Source organism: Sturnus vulgaris, chromosome 3, assembly GCF_052056855.1.
Source record: "Sturnus vulgaris isolate bStuVul1 chromosome 3, bStuVul1.hap1, whole genome shotgun sequence".
NCBI lineage: Eukaryota > Metazoa > Chordata > Aves > Passeriformes > Sturnidae > Sturnus > Sturnus vulgaris.
Window position 1 is genome coordinate 1186936 of NC_142245.1, and position 16370 is coordinate 1203305.

At 36.6% G+C, this 16370-nt stretch overlaps 1 protein-coding gene across 2 annotated transcripts in view; it reads left to right on the forward strand.

The window, feature by feature from the left end:
- Nucleotides 1-16370, forward strand: part of TASP1 (taspase 1) — a 77838-nt gene that overhangs the window by 26580 nt on the left and 34888 nt on the right. For both annotated transcript variants that reach the window (XM_014895034.2, XM_014895036.2), the window contains exons 8-10: nt 4120-4226; nt 10494-10613; nt 12222-12300. In XM_014895034.2, coding sequence (XP_014750520.1) covers nt 4120-4226; nt 10494-10613; nt 12222-12300 — 306 coding nt within the window. The remainder of the gene's footprint in view (nt 1-4119; nt 4227-10493; nt 10614-12221; nt 12301-16370) is intronic.

The following is a 16370-nucleotide window of genomic DNA, read 5'->3' on the forward strand; positions in this document are numbered from 1 at the left end:
GCAGAGTACACGTGGGCTGTTCCTCTTGGTACCTTGCAGGCTGAAGGGGGAATGTGGAGGATTAGGAAGGTGTTTCCAGGTCTTTGAAGATTATTTATTCCAGGAGAGGCACCCCATGCTGCAAGGGATGTGTGATAAATACTGTAAATGAGGCTGGATTTATTTATAATAATGGTTCTGATGTGCTGTGGTTGTCACTCATTAAGTCTTTAGTCTGGATAAGGCCTGAGAATGGTGTTTAAACAAGAACAGTCATTTTGTAAAGCTCTGGGGCTTTTTTCTCTGTTTTCCTTCCTCTCCCAGGAGCTCTGAGTCAGTTTTATTTAAGCCAATAGGTGCAGAAATGAGGGAGCAGAACAGATGGGCTGGTTGTACTCCGTGGGTCCCAAGACTCAATTCTCAGTTCTTCTAAGCATGATGTGGAGTGTACATGCTGTTACTGGGTAGGGTAGTAATTGCCAGGGATTTTATCTGAAAGTACTTGTTTGAATTCCATCTAAACTTTTAAATTCTTGAGCAAAATCAAAGGACATTTTACTAAATACCTTTCCATAGATTCCAGCAATGCCACTGGGCTGTGATCCAAAACTTTTTCATGTTAAAATTCCATCAGCTCCCTCACCTCTCTTCCTAGCTTTCTCCCCAGTCAGCAAGCTCTGCTTCTCTTACTTCCCTTCCCCTTTGACCCAGGTAACATCAGGCTGATGTAGCTATATTACATTTGTTTTAGGAAAACATGCCTGTCTTCATCACTGTGTTGTGACCCTTTCCTTTTCTCGAGCTTGGAATATACTGTCTGGTTGAAGGTGAGAGTGGTTTTTATACTGCCATTAAGGACAAATTAAATGTTGTAGTGTCCTTGCAGCACAAAGTTGAGGTTTTGTTTTAGATTTAATGTGAACTATGAACTCAAATTGTGCATAGGTGTTTTCTTTCTGTCTGTAGTGCTTATTTTCAAAATAAATTTTCTGTGGGTTGGTTTTGCATGTTGTGTGTGCATTGTTAACCAAGCACATTTGAATCTTGGATTGTATTTTAGTTCAAGTAATGTTTTAATTTGATGTTTTAATATGCTCTTTGGCAAGGACCAAACTTAGAGGATGTTTTCAGAAAACTCTAATTTCATCTTTCATGTGTGTAGTTTGAAGCTCACTTGTGTTCCTCAGTTTCTTTTCTCACTAGTAGACCAAGATGAAGCAATGAGAGTACTGTTCCTTTTAATGGCATTTGTAGTGGTTTTACATAGATAGAACATCACCAAGGCAGGAATAAACTGAGGGCAGGCAGCCTGTCACTTGCTTTAATCTTTATTCCTTTATTCTGGGGAGAAATTAAATTTTAAGATTCAAGTAAGAATCAAGACATTTTTTTAACTGAAGTTGGACACAAAACTATCAGAGGAAAAAATTGCCAGGTTTTGAGTTGTAACCTGGTCCTTTATTTTATGGTTATTTGGTCACTTTGGACATTTAGCTGGTTTATCCTGCAAAGAGGAATTGAAAATTACTGCTAGTAATTATTTTCCTTAAATAATGAAAGGCTGTTATTCATCAGTCCTTGCTAAAACAAAATCTCCACTTTTTAGATGAAAGTTAATCCTAATAACTATTCTGAAGTTGAATGAAGCCTGAGCACAAGAATTTCACTTCTAGGGGATGTCTGTCTAGACTGACATTCCCTCACAGGTATGGAAGGTATGATGTTTCTGAACTAAACCTATTTAAACCTAAGGTTGATCAAATATTGAAGCAGAGGCCCAGAGGAGTTGTGAAATCTCCATTGTTGAAAATACTCAGAATCTGACAAATCCTTTTCAATTGGTTTTAAATTTGGGGTTTTTTGGAGGTTGGGCTACACAACCTCCTAATATCCCTTCCAACCTACGTCATTAAATGTTGCTAGAAAGCTGTCTTCATCTGTCTGTCTGGCATGGCCCTAGAGCTGTGTACCTCTTTACTAATAATGAGGTTTTTTCTGCCCTGTGTTTCACAACTTACTGATAGCACTTTGAATTAACAATGCAGTTAAGAAGTTACTATTAGGAGATCATTCAGAGTAAGTCTTCAGGTTTTTTCTTGTTTTGAAAAAACAAACAGTCTTAAAGCATAGGGTAACTTCTGAAAATTAATTACTTAGCTAAGGACTGCTGTCTTAAGTGAATGAAACATCTCTCAAGCTTGGAGACTTTTGTGTGTTGTGGAAAATGGCAGGATAAATATGCTGCCAAGGTGTAGGTGGAGTGGAGATGCTGAGAGGCCATAGAGCAGCACTGTGTGCAGCTGGCAGGCCAGCTTGGAGCTAGTCCATGTGTTCTGTGTATTTGATGTCATCTTTGTGGATGTGTTTAAACTGGTGAACATACAAGTACTGCACAGGGTTTCAGGACACTGCTGCCATTCAGCTCTGAAGTACAAGGAACCTGTTCAGGTTTGCATGTGTGCTCTCCTGCACCCTAGGTCCACTTTTTTTCCAACTTGGCAGGAGGCAGTGGCAGCAGCAGGTAACAGGCTTAGGCTTATTTCTCCCTGTGTAATGCCTGCTTCTGAGGAATGCCAAGGGCACACACCATTCGTACTCACACTGTATGGCTCTGCCATACTGTATTTACTGTGCTTGGTGAACTTGTGTCAACTTACAAAATGTCCTGTTTAAAAATTCTCTTAAAAACAATGTGCTGGCTTAGTTTGTTTTGAGGCATTTCTGTTTACCAAGTTCTTGATCTGTGAGATGTTTTTAGTTTGTTTCTCCCTGCTGCCAATTAGTAAAATGATTCTTTACCAGCTCCCCCTTATCAAATATTCAGGTTTTTTACCTCTTTGTCCTCATTTGAAACACAGAAATGTGTTGTCCTAAGTAGCTGCACTAATCAGCTCTATACAGTAGGATGAATTCCTTTCTTGGTGATGGCAGGTTAATATGGGTTTACATTTTCAAAAAACTGGTATTCATTAGGTTTTTGGAGAGAAATTAGTTATATACTTGAATAACTGTGTACATTAAGGTCCAGTTTTATATACTTAAAAATGATTAAAAGAGAGTTCACTAGGTGAATTTGACACCTGCATGGAGAAGTTTCCAAGTAAAATGCTCACTGTCAGTGTAAAATGCTCAATTGTGAGAATTATAAATGAAAGCTCTGGGTTCCATTGGCTCTGTAATACTGAGTTTATTACCAGACTTCATGCAGCTGTTCCAATCTTCTGAACAGTAGTGATGTAGCTATATTCAGAATTTAATTTAAAATTGTTTACAGAAAAACCTGTGCTTTTTAGTTTCCATTGAATCTGTGACTTCTTTGTGTAAGTAAAAGATTGAAGTTGCTCTGTTCTCCCAATAGCTTGATTTGGTATGGTTAAACAAGTGACAAAAGACATTTTCTCCCCACCTCTTTACATTTTACAGAGGATGTTAAAACAGCCTGGGGATGATACAGAGTCAAAAGTAATTTAAACTAAATATGTCAATATCTGCAACTTGTTCATGAACTGAAACTTCTGAAATGGGAACATGTCATTTTGGTCTCCTAAGCATAACAATTTTATTTTTTAGTCCACTTTAGAGAGCACTTCCTTTCTGAATGTGGGGCTCAGATATGGAAAGTAGATATTTGTCTTCTTGAGACCTAGGTGGTCTTTAGACTGTGTTGGATTATGGAGCACAAACTACTGCTAGACTTGTGTGTGGCTTTAAATATATGGGTAAGCATACAGATATGTGATTAAGGTAATAAAATAATAGCCTAATTCTATGGCTATCAGAATGAGCTCAAATCATATCTATTTACTTGTCAGCAGTCAAAAACAATTTTAACACAAGCCACTTAATCTGTTCTCTTCTGTGCAGTGCTGCTTCTTTACCAAAGTTTTAGACCAGCTTCCATGTGTTTCTACCAGATATTTTACTCAGCACTTTTGCTGAACAATAGTAGAACTTTTTAAGTTAGGAAAAGATGTGAATATCTTGTACTGAACTTGAATACTTAAGTTTTTGGTTCTCTATTGATGCTTTTTTGCATCAATAAAGAAGTGGGGGATGTGTCCTTCAAAATGTCGACTTATCAATATTTGCTTAAAAGAAGTAAATTTTACTTAGTTACATGCTTTTGAACTATTTTTATAGGGTTTAGTTTAGCAGCTTTTAAGAGGAACAAGAGGAAGCTGGAGTTGGCCGAAAAGGTGGAAACAGATCTCATTCAACTAAAGAAAAGAAGACAATCAAATGAAAAGGTTAGCCTTTGTTTCAAATTCTTGTGTCATCCTGAACTTCCAGCTGATTGCTAATAAATTTCATGGCTTTTATGATAAGACTGATGTAGCCTCAGAAACCTGTTCTCCTTGTCCATTTTAATGTTTAGATGATATAATGAGAACTTAGTGCAGTTAAAACTTTCTGCCTTGCTATTTGAAAACCAAGCCATTACTTTATATCTTGTTCGTGCTAAGAAAAATATTTTGCTCATTTTGAACTGGAAATATGACAAATGTAAATACAAAGAGATAATTATTTACCAAAACGTTTTCTTTAGCTTGGGATCTCTGTCACTGTTTCCCACTTTTTAATGTTTCCTGAGCACACTGCATTATGGAACTGGAATTGGTGAAATTTGAAATATCAGGTAGGTAAACATGTGCATCTGTGCATGCATCTGGCATTGACCTGGCCCATATTACTTGTGCTACAAAACTCCCAGGATTCCCTCTGTTCCCCTCATTCTTAGTTTAAATGTGGAGCTTTGGTTACCTATGAGAATATAATTCACAGTATTTGTGTTTAATGTTGAGTATCAAAGTATAGCTCATTAAATTAAATGCCTGTGCTTTATTTGGGACCTTCAGATTGACCATTTCTCTTTGATTTGCTGAGCTGTCTGACCATTGAGTAGTTACATTTGCTGATATAAATAAGGTATAAATCCCAGAGAATTGTTAATGGAAGTATATTCTCTGTAGTCTGCAAGTGCCAACAGTGATAAATTAGGCAATTTAAGTCTGTGTTCTTAGCTAAGATGTTTTCTCTAGCAGGGTGCTAATTTTTCTTTTTTTGAGGAACTAAGACCTGTGAAGAAATTAAGGATGAGGGAGCTTTGGAAGTTAATTGTTCCTTTTGGGAATTTTGCCATTCACAGGACTTGAGTTACCTCCCTGTGAAACTGGGAGTGTGAAAGTGTACTGAGGGAGGAGGGGTCCCTGTGCACTATTGCTGCTCACTTCATAAGGGGCAAGTCAATGCTTGAAACAAATGCCAATGCATGAGCTTACCGACCTGCAGTTTGAAATTTCAAGGGCTCCAGAGTCCTGTGCAGCACTTGAGAGATTCCCAAAGGCCAGTGGTGGAAGGTAAAGGAGGTGATCAGAGGGAGCTCCTCTCCCTGGTGACTAATCCAGTAACAACATGCTGGTCTTGTCAGCTGTCTGGGCACATCCTGTCCCTGGAGCAGGGATGAAAACCAACCCATGTTCTCAATATGGAATTCTTGTGCTATTCACAGAGTGTAGGATAATTGCAGCCTTACAGGAAGTAAGGTTTTCAAAGTAGTTTTTCAAAATGAAATAAAAATGAAAAATTCTAAAAGAAATAAAAGTAGCATATATCTCCCCAAACTAGTAAAAAATCTTCATTTAGCAAGGAGAAGGCATGTGACTTGTTGCCCTAAAACTCACACTGTCAAAACTGTGCTCTCATAAAAGGTTTTAAAATAACTGGTTTAAAACCATTTAAATGCTCGAGTAATTAGAAGTTAATCATCTTGTCAAAGTGATTTTAATTGATAAATACTCCTGTAACTTTTTTATCAGCTGTGCTTCTCTGGAGCTGCAGTCCATTCCTTTCAGCAGGACTTCAGGGCTGTTTTATTATCTGGTTTGACTCACCCACTTCAACTCTGAGCATGTGTGCCTCTATTGTCAGTGCTGCAGGCTCTGGGGAGGGCAAGGTAGAAAAGATGTTAACAAAGGTGGAGTAGAATGGGATCAAAACTAATAGGCCAGTGAGAAGAGACAGTACTGCAGACCAAAACAGACTGAAATTACTTGGAAGTTTGAGCTACTGATAAATGTCACCAGCTAAAAAGAAAAATACAGGCTTAAAAATTAGTTTTCAATAAAAATGTAGTTATACCAACCTTGAAAAGAATGAGGCTGTTTAAATTTGTCAAAGTTTGTATGGAAAAAATTTGGCAGTGTAACTTGCTAAAGGAGTTTTATTTCCTGATAAATGGAGTTTTCTCTTTGCTGTGTTTTTAATTGTTCACCCAGTGTAGGATTTGCAGAGGGTTATGCATTTGCATACAGGAAGATCCATTAATACCTTCAAATTTTGAAGGTGTAAAAATTCAGTATTTTTTAAGTTGTAGAGTCCTGCTGATTTGCATAGCTAAGAAATAATTCACACACAAACAAAAATTAACTAAACATTCTCATGGGGGGGTGGCAATGATGTCTTCATTCAGCCAGATGCCATTCTCAAATTTTCCCCTCAAGCACCAGTAAATATCAGAAGTAAATATTTGTCTGTCTTTTACCAGAGGAAATTGTCATTGAAAATAGCTTAGCAGAGTTTGGCTAGAAGCCCTAATTTTAATTTGTCTTCTGCTATTAGAAACTTTTACAAGTGATCTCTGTAAAAAGTTGTCCTATCTTGGTTTGAATAAGTGACTCTAAGAACCCCCAGTGCACACGATTTTTTTGGAACAGATTAGTGTTTGTAAGTTAGTATTCTGTAGTCTAGTTATTTAACTCCATAAATAACATTAATTCGATTGAGTTTTATTAAAACTGGCTTGATTTTTATCTATTTTAACATAGATAGTTATATATGTGTACACCACTTAGAATTATATATGTGGAATCAACAGTTCCATGTTCTTCAGTTGCTGTATTAAGACTGAACATATTTAGAAAATATTTTTGTTTATGTGCAGGTAATTTTAAGTGTAGCAGTCAGCTATGGAAATCCTAGTGTCTGTCTTAGTCTTGCAGTTTGGAAATTTCATTAAAAAATAAATAAATGTTCCATCCCACTTTTGTGTGCAAGTGGTCTTTGATAATAATATCTTAGTTTTCAAAAGTATGCTTCAAAATCCATTTAATATGGGAAAAGAAACCTAAATAATTTTCACCCATTCTAGTTAAAGCCAAAACAAAATCTGTCTGTGGAAATACAGTATGGGATAATTTCCTCATCTTGCACATGAAGATCAAACAAAATGTTCTTTTTTACACACCAAACAGCTGTTAAACTGGGAAGGCTGGGATTGTTCATCAAGCTTTGTATAATTAGATAGTTGGTAATATATAAATGCTAATTACTTCAATCTGATGAATTTTCTATTTTGTCAGTTATACTCAGAGATGAGGTTTAGTAGTAATTACTTGTCATGGCATTTCAAAACTCTCAAATAGAGAGGGAAAAGGCCTTGTGTGTAGAATCTTCCAGTGAGCACTGGGTAGAGCTCTCCTAATCTGATAATTGCTTCCTTAGGGGCTTGTCATCAATATTTACAATTTTTTTTATGGGCAGGAGGGAAGGAGGAGTTTTTAAAAATGTCTGATACAACTCTGCATTTGTGCAGATGAGCATCTTCCTGTTTTGTTGTGCATGTTCTTAGCAAGATTTGAGTATTTGGACCATGGTTTAATAAATTAATTTCCTTGCCCGCTGCAAGGTGCGAATTATGTGAGCTCTGACTTTATAGCACTTTCATTTGTTTCCATGCAAAATATTAACTGCATAATAGATTATATTTAGGTTACAATACTACATTGTTAAAAACACCAAACTGCTTTTGCAGTGACAAGTATAATGTACTAGTGGAAGTCAGATACAGAATTTGGTAGCAGATATCATGAAGTTTCCTTTGGAACCTGCAACATTTTAAACTTTAAGTGGCTAAATATACAATTGCAAGATAAGGACTAGCAAGCTGAATCTTTAGTCCCTGTTGTACCTGAATAAAGTTTGGTCTTATTTTAGACTTTGTGAATTGTACTGTTTGTCATACTTGTTTTTATTGTCCTGACACTGAAAGTCTTCTCAGCAGGTGCAGTGTTGCAGTGACTCCTCAGGCACATGATGCTTTTCTGTAGGGAGATGTCCAGGAAGTTCCTTTGCTCAATTGTGGTGTCATCTTTATTTACTGGTCCAGAAATCATAGGGTTGTCAGTGCAGTTCACATATGTAGAAGATACTGACAATGTGTTTTTTCCCATTGGATGTGGAATCAGACTGGTCATGACTGGTTTTCAGTTTGCTGAATAAGGATAAATACAGCATCACCTATATATCAGTGACTTTTTTTTTTTTATCACAAACCAGCCCCCCCCAACACCAAACCTATATTACTGAGAAGAAAAATACAGAATTCCTTTGCATCAGTGATACAGATTTCCTTCAGAAGGTTTTGTGGGCCAACCCAGCCTTCCCTTTGCAATGCTTCCCTTAGAAAAGATTTCCAGCCTCGAAGTTGCATCACTTAAAATTACTTTGACAGGCTTGATTTTTATATCTGTAGTTGTCTATTATTTGAGTTTTTTGTTGTAAGTATAATTTCCTTTGATAAAAGGGAGCAGGAGGTAGACATAGTAGTATCATAGTAGTTCTTCTGTACGTAGAAATCATAAGAGAATTCATGTTGGGAAGTGATTTGTCCAGTCTGGTCTTGGAAACCTCCAAGGATGGGAATCTGCATCTCCTGTGAGCAGCCTGCTCTGCTGCTTAAGGCCTTTTTAATCCACTGGGGTTAGTATTAGCTCAGGGTGTGTCTGGGAATCCTGGGAGCTGGAACATGAGATGTTAGAAAAGGGTTCCTTAATTTTCTTTCATCTTTAGAACTTGGAAGGGAGCTGGTTCTTTTCTTATCCCGTTTACTCCTGTCGTCAAAACTCCTTTTGTTTCTACTTTTCCTATCTGCCCTATTCCCTAATTCTTCCTTCCTCAGTTTTCAACTTCTTCCCTGTGCCAGTCAAAACTGTGCATCTCTAACTTTTCACCCCTCTGTGTCTTCAAGCATTTTCTCTGCTTTACTGTTGGGACACCCACCCATGTGTTTTAATATTGAGGATGCTCAGTGCCAGCATCTGAGTGCAGAACTTGCCAGGGAAGATCTCAGTGTAGGTGCAGAGAAGAAACTTGGTGTTTCTCTGGGTGAAAGCCAAGGATGCAACTCCTGCCTAGGAGTTCGAGTTACTTGAAAAGTACTGTAGAACATGGAAGTAGTGCTACACTGCATATTTTTCCTTTTGAGACTGAGGCAGACTTAAGAGAAAACATTTGGGTTAAATTAAGAGTGGCCAGAGTATCATCAGCATTGCAGTACTAGAATCCATGCTTGATAAGTGTTGTAGTATGCCCAAGGAAATTTTAATTGATGATGGAAACTTCATAATTTGAAGTTGAATAGTTAGGTGTTTTTTTTTTTTTTTTAATTCCTCCCTCTGAATTCTAGTCCAGAAAATGTATATGAAAAACTGAATAATCTTTGGCATTATTTCACTGGGTAAGTCTATATAAAAGGCTTGAGGCTCGTGCAGCAGCACTGTGCATCTCTGGAGTAGGTGATGGATGATGGCTCAGTTTTGTTTGTTTTATTTTCTGTACACTGCATGCTGTGTGTGGTGGAGCAGGAAGTCTGAGTGCCTTGCCCTGGGTTCTGCAGAGAAGGGAATCTAGGCCAAGCCTAGGCAGAGAGGGGAAAACCTCTCCTTCTCTAAGAGAGGCTTAGTGTGGTGTATTAAGGAATGGGGGAAGGATATAAAGAAAGATTTACTCCCCCCAGGAGCAGGGGTCTATCTCAGAAGCCATGGAAGGAAGGACACTTTTCTAGTTACCCTCTAGTTACAGGGAGCAAAGGGTAAAATTGCTTCATACACTAAAGATTCCTGAACTGAGAACAAATGTGGCAGAAAGAATCTGTGCTAGGTGAGAATTCTTTTCTTGAGGCTTCTGTTTATTGTCTTGCTCAGAATATCAGTGTTTTCTCTTAACTTGGTAAACAGCTGCTTGTTTTCTTTTTTTTTTGGTGGTGCTTTGTTTTTTTGGGGGGGAGGGAGGGGGGATATTGGGGGGGCTGGTATTTTTATTGTTGTTGTTTTGGTTTAATTTCATTTTTTTTGCATCACACATCTTTCAAGATCAGAGCTTCTGAAAATGTTTTCTTGGGCCTTTTAGGAAAGGCCTTTTGATGTGGCATCAGTTGCTGAATCATTTCTTAGTGGACAAGTGGCAACCACTAAGAAAACATGACTTTTGTGAGTAAAAGCAGGTGATCTAAGCATTGGATGAGTTGTGAGATGTTTATTACCATCTTGTTCCTGGAGAAATTTTATTAAGGTCCTGTGTCTGAGGCACAACAGCATTTTGGGAAGATTTATGGCAGTGGGTAGAAGTGCATGATAACAAATCCATTTCTCTCACTTGCACACTCCTAAGGGGTATGATCTGACTTTAATATACTATTTTTGCTAGGTTTTTTTTTTTTCTCTTTGTGTGTCCTGCAGGAGAATGACTCAGGAACATTGGATACAGTTGGTGCAGTTGTTGTTGACCAAGAAGGAAATGTTGCTGCTGCTGTCTCCAGTGGTGGTTTAGCACTGAAGCATCCTGGAAGAGTTGGTCAGGTAATAATTTTTTTTTTTTTTAGTTGGGAATGATTGTTCATTGTCACAAGAAGGTGTGGTGTGAAGCAAGAGCTGTGACAGCAAACTTCAGTTCTTTCTTCCTTCCTGGTAAAAGCTGAAGGCATTTTCACTGTGCTGATGTGCAAGTGTTGTTCGTAGTGTCCTCCTTCAGTGTAATAAAACAGTGATAGGTAAGTGTTGGAATTCAGAATACAGAAAATTCTCCAAACATTGGGCCTGAAAAAGAACACAAAATTTAAACGGAGGCCTTGGGAAAAACTTCCAAGCTTCGGTGCTAAAAATAAAAATGTAAATTTAAAGCTTAAAGCAGAAACATGTTAAGTAAAGAAAAAAAAGTTTAACTATAAAGTTTAGGATATTAAAAAAAATAAAATAAATATAAAAGTAACAGAATAGCCTTAATAAATCTGTGTGTTAAAACAGAATTGACTAAAAAAGGTTACACTATAATTAAGCCAAATTTCTTAATATTAGATTAGAAACATAAATATCCTTGTTAATACTGTTTTGTTGATTAATAAATCCTTAAAAGATCTTGTAACCATAAGTCTTGTGACCTCTGGTCGTGTTCTCAACACCTATAATAAGAACTCAGGAAATAAGAGTTCTTTAGGACTCTTTCTGAAGAGTTCTGTAGAACTCTGTAGCTTATGTGTAGAAAATAAAAATAAACTAAAAGTCTCATCTCTACCTCGTTCGGGGTAAAAAAGAATCCCCACAAAATGTGATAATTTGGGAACAAATCACCCCCAGGTAAGATGTTCTGCAGTTAGTTACCTTTTGACAGAAATATCAGTAAGTTCATTTCTTAGGCTTAAATAGCTCCTTAATACCACAAATGGTCTCTTAAATGCTTAAAGTAAAATAAGATTTCTCTCAATATTTAGGGAAGCTGTCCTAATTAATTTTTAAATGATCTTGTGAATTGGAGGAAGTGACAAAAGTACTAAAAGAACACATCAGGTATTTATGATGTGTTATATATAATTATGATTGTTTATAAATTATGTATAGCTCTATTTATTATTAATGTTAATAATATATTTATGACATGTCACCTCGTTGTTAGGGAATTTTGAGGTGCATCAGAAATTTTCTACTCCATTGCTATACAGCTGTATTTTTGGTTTACATTTTCCATTGTCCAAAAAGTGGATCTCTTTTGAAATGTATTTAACTTGTTTAGGGGTTTTTTTGTTTGGTTTTTTTTGTTTGTTGTTTTGGGTTTTTTGTTTTGTCTTTTTTTTTTTGTTTAATTTTTGAATAGCAGAGTGAAAGAGACTTTATATGAGCAGGGTTATCTTTACCCTCATTTTCTATTAAGCTATGCTAGAATGCTGTATCCATGACAAACACTCAGATCTCCAGAATAGTAAAAGGGCGTAGCAAAATGGAGTGGAATTACAATATGGTTATGATATTCTTATTCATAGTTTGTATTAATACTTGGGTTTTTCTTGGGTTTCTTTTTTTGTTATTGTTGTTGGTCTGAGGTTGTTTTTGTATTTTCATTTTTTTTTAAGGAAAGGGAATAAACCAAAAATCTCATGCACTTGAAATTTATGAACAATGTGCTTCTTTCCTTAGGCAGCTCTTTATGGTTGTGGCTGCTGGGCTGAAAACACAGGAGCTCATAACCCTTATTCCACTGCTGTGAGTACTTCAGGTATTTACTACTTTTATAAATATTTAATGAAGTTGCTGTCTTTCTCTGTAATTAGTTTGCATATTTAAAATGCAAACAACATTTCCAGACTATATTCTAAATTTGTATCATTTATTTGCATATATATGTATGTCTGTGTGTGTCAGTGTTGTCTTTAAATCCATGAATGATCTCTTGTTGGTTGATAATATAGCCCTTTTTACTTAATTAGCTACCATGGGAGTTTTTATCCTGTTTTGTATTGCACTGAAAGGACGTGCTGTATTTGTTAAGTATGAAGGAACCTGTCCTATGAAGAAGTGCCTATTAGCCCAGTATTGTATTAAATGCAGAATACCTCTGGGAATGGGAGCCTTGTGTAAAGGACTAAGATAATCAGAGGGTCCTTTGGATACAAAAATGCTACATGCAGCATATTTTCCTCAAAAATATTTTATTACTATTTCAGATTAATATTTAAATGCATTTTTTTCTTCATCTCACTTTTCCTCCTGAAAGGAAAGGGAAAAGGCAAAACCAAAATAAGTGTATCAGAAGATATTTCTTCAGCAACTGTGAAAGTGATGTAAGCAAAGTCTTAAGGTGAAGTTATGTAGGAGTTGCCTTTTTTTTTTTTCCCCTAGCTGTATGAAAAGCCTTAGTCAGAAAAACTACTTGAAACACTTTTTCACAAGTGCTTATGTCAGGTTGCAAAATTTATGGTATTGCCCACTGCTCAGTGTCAGAGTTATCAGCATTCAGTACAGGGAGAGGTGAAGAAAATCTGCAGAGTTCAGATGTAGGTGATGTCACCTATATCCATGGGCAGTGCAGAGTTACAGTCCTGCTGCAGGAATCGTGGGGGGAGCAAGGTGACAAGCTGCAGAGTTCAAATTTGACAGAGGCTCAAGAGCATCAGGAGTATCCTGTGTTGCTTTGATTTCCCCTGTATTCACGTGTGTCTTGCACTGTTCAATTTATGTTTGAATTTAATGTTAGCAAAACAGATTTCCTTCTTGGCACTTAATCAGGGATGGTTCTCCTGAGCTTAGGAGATGTCAGAAAACATTTTTACTCAAGGGGCACCGTATTGATTTTAGTTTAACAAATGCTTACTGATACAACCAAATAGATTTAAATAGATGAGACCATATTAATTAGTGAGCACAAGTCCAATATTAGGGATTGTTTCTGGAAAAGCTGAAGTGGACAACTTTTAAATAATTCTTTCAAACTGTTCTTGATGAAGTCAGTTGGATTTGAAGTCTGTGTGAGTACTGACAAGCATCCTGGTGCACTCACAGGAGATGACTCCATTTAATGATGGCCTGAGATAGAAGCCTCCTGTCTTATTGCTGGTACCACTTTTGTACAGTGCTAAATACTTGAATGTTACACTATTTATAACTGTCACCAAGACTCATATATGGATATTTGTTTGGTTCAGAACTTCCAGCTTCCATGACATTGCCCTGATGCCAGTCCCAGTTAATTGCAGTGGCCTGCTGGCGGGCTGGGAAGCGTGGCCATCTGTTCATTCATGGATTTCAAACTCAGACTAGTGGTGTTTAATTAAACTCTTGTTTCTGGTTTTCCTTTAAAGTAAGTATGTGTATGTCTGTGGGAGAGAGGGAGATAGAAATGTTTACAGGAAGTGAGAACTCTTCTGTAATCAATACCATTCTTTTTTCCATTTCAGAAGCTCATAATGTTTTATTTTATAATGTACTTTATGTTTAGTGCAGTTCTAAAATATATTGATGCCTGACTCTTGTTTAAAATATGAACATCCAACGATGTGAACCATGAATTTAATTAAGGAGTAAAGGGATGGAAAATTAAGTTGTAGGAAAAGTTGAAAGAATGAAACTTACAGCTTGGCTGGATCACAACAGGAGATGGGAATGGGGGCATAAACATCTGCAGATATTCAGGTGAAACTGCCATGGCCAAGGAAGAGAATAATGCATTAAGATATATCATTGTTAAATATTTAGAAAATAAATGTGCTGTCTAAACTCTAGAAGATGCCTCGATTTAGAAAACTCCAAGATGGGCAGTGCTTCTTAGTAGAAATCACCCCTGTCCCTTGATGTAACTAAACCCAGACTAGTCTGGATTTGTAATAGTGATTATACCACCCTTTTGTAGTTTCCAGATGGGTTTTGTGTGGAAAATTATTTTTTAAAAACCAGCAACAAATGTAACTTGCATGTTCTATATAAATAAAAACTGTGTACCTACACATTCATTTTATGTTTCATTTTACATCCAGACATTTACACCTGTATGTAAATGTATTTTTAAAATGTACATTAAAGAAGCCTAGAATCAGTTGACATTTTCACAATATACAAACATTTTATTGTTTTAATTTCACGTGTCTATTTATTTTAATTTGTCTTTGAGTCATAAATTTGGCACAAATCTAATAGCTTCTACAGGGAATTTTTTTCCCTTTTGTGGGTAGAAGAAGAAAAAGAATAAAATTAGATGGTGGTTGCTGTGGTTATTGAGTAATGTTTAATGTTTATTGTTACATGACTTCAGAGAATAGCTGAGTCATCAAATCACATTTGGAATTTAAAAAAAAACTTGAATAAAAACTTTAATTCCCCTAAAGCTCTATGAAAAGTATCCTCAAAATTATTTGGTATTAATATGTGTTAAACCAAATAATTTTAGCTGAATAATTCTTTGGGAAATAAAAGGTTTCTCTTTTGTGGTGGTTTACACTTTCCAACTTCTTTTTAGTGTTCGCTGAGAATAGAAATTTAAGCCTTGAGAGTTTGTTATATCAGGCTCTGTATTCAGTCATGGAAAAGGATATTCTTTGGCATTAGTTTCATACAAGCAATTTTGAAGAGTCAGGTTTTGTAAATTCTTTTCACTCTGTACTTAAGAAATTATTCATGCCTTTGGGTCTTGGGAGTGAAGATCAACTAGAGATTGAACAGCTTGGGGAAAAGCTGTGGTGTGGAGAAAGGAGAGTTTGGAATAGTAATTCAGAGTAGGCAGAGGACAGACTCTTGCACAGTGAATTCCACGTGGAATGGATGCCTTGGGTTGAAGCAGAGCTCCAGGCACTTTGGTGGCCTGTGTCAGAGAGGAGGCTGTTTACAATTTTCCAGAGAAAAGTACAGGATTGGGAAAAGCACCTCCACTGCATTATCCAGCCTTCTGGCAATTTGTCATATGGGACTTCATCAACTAGAGGTACATTTCTTCTAATAGGTCAGGGTGACTTCTCAACATTTCTCACTTCTTTTTCTTCTTAGAAGACCAGATATTGAAATTTTCCTGGGAATGGTTTTATTCTGTAGTTATCTTAGTAGAAACTTCCTTGGAAAAGGAAACATTTTAGTTTAACTTAATAACCCAGTAGACTTTATTATTGAAATTTCATAAATTTTCTTCTAAAATCCTCCCAGTTGAAGCTTCAATGCCTTTCAGTACCTGCCTCATAAAAAAAAAAAATAACAGGTTGGGGGAGGATGTCACCACACAAGTACTTAAAGGTAATCCCAAGTTCCTGTAGCTTTCTTTCAGTGGCCGTGTGTTATTTGAAGACATCTTGGATCTTCTGCTGGCCCTGTGGCTGCTGAGAGGCTTCCTGCTTTTGCTTGTTCAGGAAGGATTTGGAATTAGTTCTTATGCCTCTTAGCAAGTTGTTTCTGAAATATTTTTGGCTATTTTTATCATGTTTTTATGTTGAATGTGCCAAAGGTGGTGGTTCTGAACTTGTTTGGGCATCACTTCAACTTTTTGTGTGGTAATTTCATACCTCTAACAGTCACTTGGCCTTGTTGTTTAACCACAATGTCTTTGGTGTTACTTTTTTTTTTTGTTTTTTTGGCTTTTCAGAAGTTACTTCAAGGTTTAAAAAGTACAGGATATTGTAAAATTCATATTTTATGGTTACAGTTTAACAGGACCTAGGACAACTGAAATCAAAAGATAGAGACTTTCTAAAAACACAGTGGGGGAGATGGTGAAACTTAGGAATGACTGTGAATTTGGGGGGCCTTAAATCCAAGGTTTATTCTGTAACTCCCAGTCTGAAATTCGGTTTCTGTGTAAACAAGTAAAGC